A 13126-nucleotide genomic window follows, 5' to 3' on the forward strand; every position below is an offset into this window, starting at 1 on the left:
CTGATTTCAGCCAATTACTTCTCTGTCAGATTTTGATATCCATATCTCAAGGCATAATAAAACCAGACATTCACACCAGCAATTTAGGTGGACTGAAAGGGCATTACAGGTGAACGTGATGAAATGTTTAAAATACATTGCTTTCAAAGTACAACTTGTTTTCAGCTACGAATCAAGAATATTCTGTGTATACTTTCTTTTTATTCTCATCTGTGTTGTTATAAAAATACCCACAGTGCTATGGAGAAGAGAATTTTAAAATTAAATGTCATGAAGCCCTGGAAGCATTCTGATCCTAGAGGAAGGCAGGAGTCCCTTTGTTAGATGAAAGTAGATGAAAACAGCTTGGCAAGGACTCAAGAAAATTGTCTTGGTGAAGATGTTTTTTTTTCTAGGCATTTTTTGTAAAACATTTCTCTACATGGCCTTCTGGGCATCTTCAAATGGAAAATTTTATACGTATTTTAGAACAGAAATAGGTAAAAACTTCCATGTAGTTTACACAACACTTTATTTAATCTTTTGATATAAACCTTATAATTTGGTGAAGACCATTCAGAATTTCTGAGTTACATGTTCTTAGACAAAATACTCCATAGTGGGACACATGCTGAACCAAAAAAATAGGCCATTAGAATAAAGCCAAATCATTTTAACAACAGCACTAAAATATTCAAGTGCTATTCTGGAGAGATCATGAATAGATTTAACTCATTTAATTTACTGTACTTTTGGGGGGATTTTTATTATTTCATTAGATAAGGCTGTTTATCAAAGTAAGAATATATCTAAATTATGAAATGGATGACCTTCTTCCAAACATCTGAAATTATTCTCAAAGGCTTCTTACTGTTGTGTGCTCTTTCCTTCATGGAGATGAGCTGAGTTTATTCAGTGATAGCGAGCAGACTTTACAGCTGCTTCCATTGTGCTATAAAGGAATTTTCATTGTGTCACTACCTTAATAAAAAGATCCTAGGTCACACTACAACTCTAGCATTAGTTCTCTGTGTTGATAGTGAGACTTAGATCTTGACAGATGAGATTATATACCATTATCAGGTTTAGATATACTCAGTCTCTTTCATGTAACTGTTAACATAATTACACTGGGAACCAAATGCTATGAACAAGATAGATCAGTTGGGGCTACAGAGCTCCTGATAATTACACTACCAGGGGGTAGGGCTGGCTGTATTAAGGGTTTAATTTTTTTCCTGGCACTACTAATGGTTGTGGTTGCAAGATGTATATTGGTTTTTTGTATCTCTGTCACCTTGTCTCACTAGGAAATGGTTTGTGTTATGTAAATATATTTGCTGATACCAACACTGTATCTATATAAAGCTAGAGGAGAGCAGAGGAGCATTGTGACTTAAAAGAAGATCCAGATGAAAATTAGACAGAATTGTGGTGTAACCTAGTCAGGGAAAGGTAATCATGTGCATACAGTACTAGAGAGGAACTTGGAAGATACAGATTCAAGTCACTGTGGTGATATGGCAGATTCTATGTGAGATCCAACAATTGCCTAAACTCTTTTTACCTTTCTTCCTAGCTGAGGTTGGAATAATTTAACTGTTTTTTCCTTTGCTAAAATTTCCTCTTCAGTTTGTAAGGTCTCTGAAGAAAAATATTGCTTCTTTTTGTACCAATACAGCATCCTGTGATAATGTTTGCTATGAATTAACATCAAAGTAAAAAGAAAATGCTATGTACTTATTCTTAATAAGTGTATTCTTATTATAGTGCGGTCACCAGTAGAAGAGAGTGAATGATTCCTTGTGGCTGAATCAACCACTAATTGTGCTGTCTTGTTATCTTTCTAGAGTGTTACATTTACTTATGTTGCTGCAGTATCAGCCTGAAGTATGTTAGTCATTTAACTTCAGGGATAAAAATAACAGAATATCCTGCAAAGACTTCTCTTTATGATTATGCAGGGGAAGTTCTTTTTCAAAGAAGGATTTTGAAATTAGTACCTCACTGACATCGATTATGGGAGAAACAGATTATGTTTATCTTTGGAATATTGCTCTATTAAAACTCAGGGTAACTGCAAGACTCAAGGAATTAGGAAAGAAATATTGAACACTAGACATTTTTAGTAGTCTTTTCATTTCTAGCAGACCAGCAGGTACTGCCTTTCAAGAAATACCAGACATGCAAACATCTTTCTCTTTGAAATCACAGGGAAAACATCATGTTTCAAGCAGAGATAAAATGCAGAAATCATCTTTAGTCTGTTATTAGTATTATGTTATAACATCGTATAGCATCCCAAATATCAGCAATTCTTAAAATTCATTAATCAGCATTTCAAGGTATCTTAACAGAGCATATATTAAACATTCCGATCACTTCATGAAGGTTGATTTAGCATTAATCAGTATCTTTGAAGCTTGATCACTGATTTGTGAATGAGTTTAGTTTTTTCCAGTCCTTTCTTGGTCCTTGACTAAGGGTGAGTACTTAACTATAGGTCTGATCTGCAGTTCCTTCCTCCAAATCAAAACCATCTGCCTAAAGAAAGCAAGGGAAGAAAGCAGAAACATGTAATGTATTTGTATATTTTTTTCCAACCCCAGGTGGTGTCAATCTAAGAAAAAGCCACAAAATAGACCATAAGTTACAAACATGTCCTTGCTATCATTACTCTTATTTTTTACCAAGCCTGCAGTTTATGTTTTCTGTATATAAAGAGTTGCTGATCAGCAACATTTGCAAGCTTCGCATAAATAAAAGAGTTATAAAAAATGTGATACAGCTTCTCTCTGTGTGGTGAAGAACACAATGCAAATCCCTTTTAGCATCCCACATGGTCTCTGAATGGAGAAACAATTTCTGTGGAAGAAATTTCTCTTGATTGTTTGCAGCCCACTTGTCAGGGAGTGTATGATTTGGAACATCTCCATACTGCAATTTATTCTTGCAGTTGTTTACTTCTCCAGAACTAAAGTTACTGGTTACTTGGCAGCCTATCAACAGCAGAATAAAATTTTAAAGAAATAAATTCATTGTCATTTATATTTCACTGTTTTCTTAAAGTTTCCTATCCTTCTATTCTTTAGAACATTCTTTTGAAAGAGTGTCTTTTGACTAGTTTAACATGGGGGAAAGAGTGGTGAATCCCAAATTAGTACTCAGCCTGTAGGTTAAAAATGCAAACGTATAAAATACTTGTCAAAATAACTGTAGGATTCAGATTATTTTTAATATTGGAAAATTGTTTGTCCAAGAGATTTGTGTCACACCAAATTTCAATGGAAGTTATATTATACTATAATGTATTGTAATATAATATAAAAGCAATAGTATTATTTAATATATAATAATATGAATGTTATTTAATAATCTAACTATATAATCTGAAATGTATTTTATTTTTTCTTACGCAAATCATTATGTCAAAACACACTGTCCTTTTCTTCTGCTTAGTGCTGTTCAGACAATGATCCTAAGCATGTCTGAAACAGTAGAGAAGGTTTGAGTGGTTTAAATGGGCTGTGGATCAGGCTGTTACAGGGAAGAAGTGCTTTTAAATTGTAAAAGAGTTTGAAAAGCTCAGCATTATTATGATTATAGCATTTCAATACAAGCCATGTGTGGACATGGAATGAAAATGCTTCTTGAAGTTAAACAATTAGCAGAGCTGTAGCTCATCTATGCTGCTAGGGCCCTGGACTTCTGACATGTTCTTCTTCAAGCATAGAGACTCATTTGTAATTCCCTTTCTGAAGTCTTTTAATGGGCTGTTGCTTTAATTCCTGGTAATGAATAATATAATCCAGGTTTTACTCACTGAGTTTAGTAGGTATGACAGTACTGTGTGTCTCAATTTTTTGGTACTGGCTATCCATAAATTGCTAGTTCAACATGGAATTGGTCTTTGTGTTTCTTAAAGCTTTTAAAAGTGGATTTTTTCTGATATGATTTAGACATTTTTTCACAGATTATCCTAATTAGTGGGAAGACAAGAAGTCTGTATGATTTAAGCATAGAATAAGTGACTGAGTTGAAGAAGGCAAAGAAGATAACCACATTATAAGCCTAAAAGAGGAGTTTGAAAGAGGAGGTGGAAACACTGCTGATGGGGAACTAAGATAAAGAACTCTATCAGTTAAAGCACTACTAGTTGGTGGCTCTGCATCCTCTAGTACATGTCAGCTAGGCAGCCTGACATTTCCATTTGAATAAAGAAGTTCAGAGGGAAATAGAAAGTAAAGTATACAGGACGTTAGCCTAGGGAAACAGTTCTGTTGATACTGTGGGTGATGTTAGGTAATGATATGGTAAAGAGAAACAAAGAGGCAGAGTCAATGCCAGAGACTTAGGGAACTGTGGGTAGGGGGAGCAGGGATGAAGACAGTGCTCAAAAAGAGTGATAAAAAGGTGTAGGAAGAGAAACATCAATGCATTTCTATAGAATTCTTACTGCATAGGGTTTTGTGAGCTTTGTGATTTGGAACTGGAGTAAGAATATGGAACACAGAACTATAAGTCTTTTAGAAAATATTAAGTGTTTAAAAGTGTATAAGAAGGAACATGAAAAATTTGTTCTAGACTCTTGGGGAATGAATGGGACTCTACAACAGTTATCGCTTTTGTTTTTAAAATGTAGTTTACTTTTACAGTTTGTGCTCATACAATTTTATTTCCTAAAGCATGTAAGATTTTGAAAGTTCCTAAAGATTTAGTTTAAAAGATAAAAATATCAATTACTTAGCTTAAATGTTTTGTTAAACACTTAATGTTTTCATCTGATTATACCTTGTTTAGAAGCATAATTTAGAGTAGAATAATAAGAAGCAAACCTAATGAAACAACAATATAAACAAACCAGTTAAAGAAAAAATAAGAATTAATATCCAGGAAAAAGTATTGAACTATATTCTTGTAGACATGATTTAATTTTTAATTTTAAGAGGCCAAAACCCAGTTGCTGGTTACATTGTAAATACATAGAGTATGTTGTGGGTCACAGACCTGGACTTTCTGGTGATCAGACTATGCGTTTTCATTTTTCCCAACTTAAATTTTTATCCTGTTTTGAATTTACATGGTGAGATTTCCTTTAAATTCTGCATGTTATGCAACAACCTCTTGCTTTAATGCTGTTTTAAAACAACTGTAGTTTGACACAGAGATAAATCGTTGTTTAAAGATGCTTTTCTCAATTTGATTTATTGCTGAGTAGCTGAAAAAGTTAATTTGGACACCTTTACCCAAATCACTTGAATCCCATGTAATAATTTATTTTTGTGAATACTGTCAAAGATGTACATTTATATTGCTGTTTGGATTATATGTTCATAACAAACCCCATGCTCCTTCTAACATACCAAAATGCTTTTACCATAAAGAACATCTGGGCCTATGTTTTGCTGCCATAAGGCATTTCATATCATTAAAATCATTGACTGGACATTATCCAAGGCATTTGATATAGTGGGCAGTAATGTAGCTGAAAAATATTTCAAAGCAGTAATAATTTGTTTATCTTATTGGACTGAATTCTTTGATAAGAATTTCTGAAATGCTGAAAATCTGGCTCATACTTAGCTGGTTGCCATTACACTGGCTCTAGGACTTTAGACAAGCAAGATAAGCAACGTAGATTAAAGCACTTGAGCCTTACCTGCAGTAATTTATGAGGATGTTCCTCGGGCATCCTTTCTACCACTTAATTGGGCCTGGCTGTGGCTCTGTTTCCTGCAGGATTAGTATTGTTTCTTTACACAGTGTAGACTGAGCTTCAGGAGAAGCTGGGGATATCAGAAAAAGACAACATGAAATATTTAAGAGATATATAGTTATCCAAGTCCTTTCTGATAGCTTTGCAAATCTCTACCAATAGTTAAAAAAAAAAACAACGAACTAACAAAAACTTCCTTATTATGTCAATATTTTGGCCTTCGCATCTGAACTCAATACTGTCTCACTCTCTGTTCTATAAGATGAAGACCATCATGGGGCTACCTAAACAGTGGAACTAATAATGTGTTTATTTTTTTACCAAGAATAAAATATATTTTTTAGACATGAACTAAATTACAAGATAAGTATTTCCATGATCTGAAAATCATGTGCTTTATTTAAGAAAATTAAAATCTCGGATCTCTCTGTCTTTTACTTGTTTCCTATTTGCTATCTAGTCAGGTAGACTCTGGTCCGTGTAAATGTGGTAATGTGAGAAAAATGAATATTATCACATTGTTTTTGCTAGTCTGCTGTAATTGACATGTTTCTTGCTAATTTTATATATACTGTATTATCATACATTTTTTGTGCTGTGTATAATTCTTGCAAATATGTATTTCTCAGTTCACATGATTATATAGCACAATATTCAATAAGGCCAAAGAGATAATTACACACAGTAATGTCCCACTGTGGTTGAAATTTTTGCTCTATTTTAATGTGATGTAATAAATAGGGAAGCAACTGTCTCATGTGAAGCCTTAGATATTTCAGGCTGCTTGCCTATGGTGGTTTCTTTAGTTTGCCTAGGAAGGTTTCATTGGGAATGACAGTCAAATCTCAAAGAAACTTTGTATGATGGCACAAATTATGGTACAGAGACCTGGGATTTCAACAGTATTCATTCAGAATATGCAGTATTTCCAGTCATAACAGCTAGCTTTGTATTTGCTCTCATGAATTATAGTGTTATTCCCGCTGATAGACACTAAGAGGCTTGATCCACTTACCTTAATATAGAAGTTTGATGCTAATCGAAAGACCTTACAGAGTCTCTGAGACATAAGCTTTACAAATATATGACATCCATGGACCCCAGGGCAGCAGCTGGAAGCTAGATGGGATTGCATGCACTTCTCAGATATCACTAGAAACTTCTGCTTAGCCAAATATATTGAGCTTTTGATGGTGGTCCTGTAGCACCTCTGACTTGGTTTCCTTCATACCTTCAACAGTAAAAGATCTCTGAATGTATCGGTAAAGTTTTTCTTCAGTTGTTGTCCTAAAGCACTGATGATCACTAAGAAATTGTTTCAGTATATGTTTCTTGTTATTATAATTTGCTTGTTAGTTACAGATTCAGAGAAGAAAAAAAAAAATTTTTTTAAATAATAAATTTTGACTGCCGATCAACTCATAAATGAGGTGAAAATATTTGAAACATTGTTAGAGAGACTGAAATAACAATAAAATGCAACCATTTCACTTGAGAATTTTCAGAAAGCGATCATTGAGAAACGTTATTTCTCAAGCTCTGTACAACCTTATTTCACCTTATGCCAAATGCGCTTGCCAAGAATTGATTGTATTATTTTTACATAGGATACTTGATTTACTGAGTACACAGTCACTTTTTTCTTTTTGACACTCCAGGAAACCCTGTGAAAATAAGCAATATTAATTGTCTAGTGACTTATTTCTTAAAAATTGATTCAAGTTTAAGAAGTTGCTTGTAAATTTTAAAGAGAGCTTTTGGTTTTACTCAGAAATCTGCATCTGTGTTTCTTTGTTTTAGATTGAGGAGGATACGTGGCAGAAGTACTACCTGGAAGGAGTTGCAAATGAAATGTATACAGAATATCTGTCTAGTGCCTTTGTGGGTTTGTCCTTCCCTGCAGTTTGTGAGTAAGTAGAAATACATATTAATATATATAAGTATTTGCCTTCTCTCAAGTGAAACCTAAGGTTTCTGCAGAAGACCTTTTCACTCTGCTACAGTCCTAATGTTGCTCCATCAGATGGGATCCAATAAAATAAACATTAAAGTAATCATTGCATGGAAGTATTCCAAACATTGTAATGACTGTTTTCAGAAGAGATTTAGAATTATGTGATTGTAAATGAAAGCATAAGTGTTTTCAGTGTTGAACAAATTCATCAGCAATCCATTTAAATTGAGTTATTTACTCATAAGTGCTGTCCTATTGTTTCTTCTGATGATTCCCGTTCTTTGAGTAGTGGTTGTCTACATCACAGTCTTGGCGTATGTCCCATTCCAAGGAAACTATTCATTAATTTAAACAGATGTAGTGGAGTCATATAAGCAGTGTGGCATCCAGAGCTCTGTGGAACTGGTTGCAAACACTTTTCACAAGTGAAATATGTCACAAAAAAAATATGTCTGTTCTGTAATGAGAAAGGAGTATTTGAAGCATATGGCTTATGCTAGCCATGCTACAACTTTATTTCTAGAGACTGAAAATCCTTATATTTGTCCCAGAATGATTTTGTGAATGAGAGATTTATATGCACAAGGTTTCTATGATAAATACTGAGGCCACAAATGTAGTCAGGATAGTTTAGCACCGTTCATGTTTCCTCCTCTGTTGGCATTGTTCTTCATTACAGCCATACCAAAAGATCACAACAAAGACTGTGGACAGCTTTTGCTAGGGACTATTTGAATGTTTGAAAAGAAACAGACCCTACTCTGAAGAGTTTGCTGTCTAGCTAGATAACATGGAAAAACTTCTGCAGACTCCATTCTTAGAGCAGAAAACAGAGCAAGAAGATAAAATCTCCTATGTAAAGGAGAATGATTTTGCTTCAAATCCTCTCACTTCTCCCACCGTTTCTGCTTTTCACAGTAGCGTAAACATAGGTTGTGGCATAAGTATGAGGGAGCAACAGCTCTTAGCCAAATATTATACATTTAAAAATCTGTCTTTTTCTGGAATGTAACTATGACAGGACAGAGGCCAGTCTTCAATTTGCTAGTAAATTAAAGGGGCTCACAATCCATCCCTCCACTGTGTTACCAGCTGTGACTAGGTTATTGAGAGAAAATGCTTATTACTATAATCACAAAACTTTGCCTGGGTATATTGAAGTAGAAATTATATTCAGAATTAATGGTAACTTATGCTGTTTACACTAACTAAAATCATGAAAACTAAATTTCCATGCCAGACCATTGTCAAACATAGTTGAGTTTCTATGTGAGTTCTTAGAAACATGTGACTGAGACTGTATTTGACATAGAGCTGACATTCATGTAACTGTGCTGGTAGAGTTGAGATTAAATAATCAACAAAGAAAGGGCATTTACTGAGATTTCGAAACAAGTCTAAACTTTGGATCTCTCCTCAAACATTTCATTATCTGGAGGCTTAATTAACTGTGTTTCTTAGTTTAAATTTAAAAATTAAGACGTATCTCAAATTTTCCAAGAGTTTAATAACTCTGTTAAATTCAGGTTAATTAAAGCACCTTGAAAATTAAAATGTAGCGTTGCATATTAATGAGTCTGGTGCATAGGTGTGTTCATTACTTTAAAAATTGGCTATTCAATTTCCAGAAGAACTGAAGGACAGTAAAAAGTCCATTGCATTTTTTTGTGAAAGGGAAATAAAACCAGTGGACAGGCTAGTGTGATCAACTATGCCCAAAATATATAGACTTTGAGAACATTTTTTTGTAATTTAGCTTATAAATTAATGCAGTCAATGACATTTTAAAACACTGAAACTAAATGACATGTGCTGCTTCCTCTGCTTATTGGTCTTGATTGCCAGTCTACAAATGTGATTCTTTGGTAAATAGGCTGCCATGCAATCTGGATAACAAACATAAAGAGAGTGCAGAAACATCTCCTCTTTCAGTGGGGATGGGACACTCAATATTTTTGAAGAATTTCAACCTCTTGATGTCAACATCAAGGTGAAGAATTGAATCGAAATAGAAGTTAACATCAGTCTGCACATAACTCTGATTATATGTGTGTGTATTGTGTGAGTATATTCCCAACAATGTATTTCCAGTACTTGAATGTAATTCCTATCCTTCTGTGCACTTGGATATTGTTGGACCAGGTGTGGATGATGCTGACTGCAGAGTAAACTATCCAAACTGTCCCCTCACTAGTGCACAGTCTTCTACTGGGCCTTCTAATATTTACTAATACATGGCTAATCTTTGCCCAGGTTCTAAGCCCAACATTCTCCACTCAAAAATTTTCCTAGTGAGGCTAGCACATCTATGGTTTCACACTTGACCTAGCAGTGGAAACAGCATATGAAGGTTGCCTACTTCTCTTAATATATGTTAAATTGGGCCCATTTGCTGTTGGTTCTGTTTTTGAAGTCACTCATTCAATCAAATGTCATAGCCATGTTTTAATAAAAGCCAAAGTTTTAGAGATGTCATTATGTCTGTATTTGTGCAACATATTGTTGCATGGTTTATAACTATGGCATATATTCCCACATTACTCATGAAGTTTTTTGAATGTTTTTATAACAGACCATTTGGGGAGCTAATCACAGAAGTCTTAGGAACTCTACTGTTCTGACAAAGGAGAACTAAGTTAGGCAAGTAGGCAACACTCAGCACTGGTCTGCATTCTCTCCTAGCTCCACAACAGATTATTTATTTTCTGGATATATTCATGGTAGTAACCCTTCGTAGTCTGAGAGTGACTCCAAATTAAGCTAGTCTTTCACAGAGCAAGGACAGCATGGACTATCTGTAACTGTCAAGTTCTTGCTTCTGTCTTTGGATTATTCTCTTCAACTAGATTTCTGACTTGTCTCCAAGGGTGAGATAAATCTGAGGCACTTTTGGACTCTTGAGACAGGCTACACATAATAGGACCAGTACAGATTTCTTCCTCTCAGAAGCAGAGATGCTGGATCAGTCCATACCTGTTAAATTAAGAGCTTTTTCCTGAACCTATGATTTTATTCAACATTGCAGATGTGTGTCAAATTTTAGACTCAACAAACATAAGCTCAGCTTAGGTAGTGGCCAGGCCACAAGGCAGCCTCTAGACTGTCATGACTGTATGAATGAAGCTTTCCATCTTCTGAATTAAAATTAAATTATTATTGGATTATAATTAAAATTGGACTCCACCTGATTCTGCCTGAGACTTCTATATTTTACACTTTCCTCCAAGCACTCTCAGAGACTCTCCTCTGGGTCCCCCCCCCAGCAAAAGGTTGGCCACCCCCACTGCCTCTACCCAGCCAATAAATATGTACTGGACTCCTCAGGCACACCTGTGAGATAGAAAGAGCCAATGCATGAAAACAGATGTTGTAAGGTCCCACTGTGCTCTCTAATTTCATCTCAGTGGACAGCAACTTTTTCACAAGTATGAAAAGGCTGCTTCAATAGAAAAGTGTCATAGATCATCACAAGAGGACTTACAGCTTCCCACAGTTTGTTCTTCTTCAGTGTGTTTAAAGTATGGAGGCTTATGGTACCGTTACCAGTGCTTACACCATGGTTTTGGATAACCTGAATTTTACTACATTTGGTGCAAACATTAATTAGTAGGTTAACAATTACTGGACAAGTTTGGTTTATTAATTCAAAACTCTTTATATGTGGCAGCTGTATTTCCTGTTCATACCTAGAAAACTATCACTACCCATGTTTATAATGGAAGCCTGATTTCTTTGTGCTTAAAACCTTCAGTAGAGCTCTTATAGGAACAATATCCTTATTTAGTCTTCTTATTCCAACATGATCAGCTTTAATGGGAACCAGAAAGAACAGTGGAATGAAAGTTTTGTTTAGCAGGGTAAGAGTTCACAAAAGTAATGAAAGACCAATATTTATGAAACTACTTAGGCAAGTATGGATTGGAGTAGGATGTACTCCACCACACTTCACAGCACTTCAGTTGTATTTCACATCAGCAACCATCTTGTAAATCGAGATAATATTTGATGTGGGAATACAGAGAAAAAGCAATGTAGAGTTCTGCATTGACATTTCTTACCTTCAGTGTCTTCCTAATAGACTGACAGGTCAGCAACCAAAAACTGTTAAATATTCAGCTCACGTTCTCACTACCATCCTAATAATGATAATGGTATCCAGTACAGTAATTAGCAAATTTATTTGCTCATCTGCACTTGGTCTTGTCAGCAGCCTGTCACATCCCGCTCAGACAAGGGGGACAAGTGACTTAAATTCGCAAATCCTAAATTAGAGCAGACAACAAGTCTCCAAGTTCAAGCATTTATTAACTACCTACAATGGACTAATTGAACACACGATAATTGGCTAAGTATATAGCAAGTTGTGGCGAGCAACATAATATGCCTTGCATTTCTTAATGGAAAAAGGAAAAGAGGGAGATAGAGGGAATGGGGGAATACAGATCACCGGTCTGGGTTCCTGCACTGATCCCGCCGGCGAGGGTTCCAGGAGGTGGCTGTCTTTTTCGCTGGCATCCATCTTCTTCGCTTCACTGCTCTCTCCAGACAGCCGGGGGGCAGAGGGGGGGCAGGGAGAAGGGCAGAGAGTGCGAGCCCTTTCTTCCCCCCTTTGATTTATACCCACTTTCCTTGGGTCTGTCCCCGAGGTCGACCCACAGACCTATGTATCCCATGTACAGGGAGGGGTAAGGTGTTTCATGGGATGATGTAATTAGCATGATCATGACAGCCCTCGTTAGCATATTGAGGGGTGTTAACTTCAATATGCATTTCGTGAATAATGAAGCAAAGTTCATTCACGGGACACACGGCCCTTGAAATTTGCCCAGGTGCCCCAGAGGAGAGCCGTCCTGTCTCCACAGGGCTCTCTCCCCCAGATACATCAGGCAGCGTTATCCGCTTCAGCCTCCACAGAATGCACCCTGTGACTCATAGTTTTGTCTTGCGAGTGTTTGAGGCATTTCTTCAATCAGCCTCAACTTTTGCTTTCCCAGGCTGTTTGTCTTAGTTTCTCACAGGCCTGGTTTCTTGTCTCACACAGCCACTGACTTGATCTGGTACAAATAATTAATTTATATGAAGTACTGTATATAGAGAGTAATATACGTCATTATGAGTGTTGTATGTCATGTTAACATGAGTGACAAAAGTCGCTCCACACACTCTTATATTATTTATATAGTGACTCATGAACCCACTAGAAAAGAGCATGATCTTTGACAAGGTTCGCCCATATTCTCTGTATGCTTTTGTATTAAAGTGTACACTTGTAATCTCTACTCCTGGATATCTACTTTTCCTGCTAACATGAATTTCTCGTTAGCCTAGTAGTGTTACAGTCTGGGAGGTATTTTTTCCACTGTGATAGATTTAAAGAGTACTTTCACTTTTTTGACTGATTTATGCAAAACTTAGCCCACATAGTATGTTTTTTTTTATTATTTTAACTTAGTTGTTTACAATTCAATCTTACAGAA

General features: G+C 35.8%; 1 protein-coding gene across 31 annotated transcripts in view; it reads left to right on the forward strand.

Annotated features, from left to right (window-relative positions):
• Positions 1 to 13126, forward strand: part of KCNMA1 (potassium calcium-activated channel subfamily M alpha 1) — a 529533-nt gene that overhangs the window by 391630 nt on the left and 124777 nt on the right. For all 31 annotated transcript variants that reach the window (XM_026850996.1, XM_026850999.1, XM_026851000.1 and 28 more), the window contains one exon: positions 7496 to 7605. In XM_026850996.1, coding sequence (XP_026706797.1) covers positions 7496 to 7605 — 110 coding nt within the window. The remainder of the gene's footprint in view (positions 1 to 7495; positions 7606 to 13126) is intronic.

This window comes from Athene cunicularia (genome assembly GCF_003259725.1).
Source record: "Athene cunicularia isolate RWA chromosome 6 unlocalized genomic scaffold, athCun1 chr6_part1, whole genome shotgun sequence".
Classification (NCBI taxonomy): Eukaryota; Metazoa; Chordata; class Aves; order Strigiformes; family Strigidae; genus Athene; species Athene cunicularia.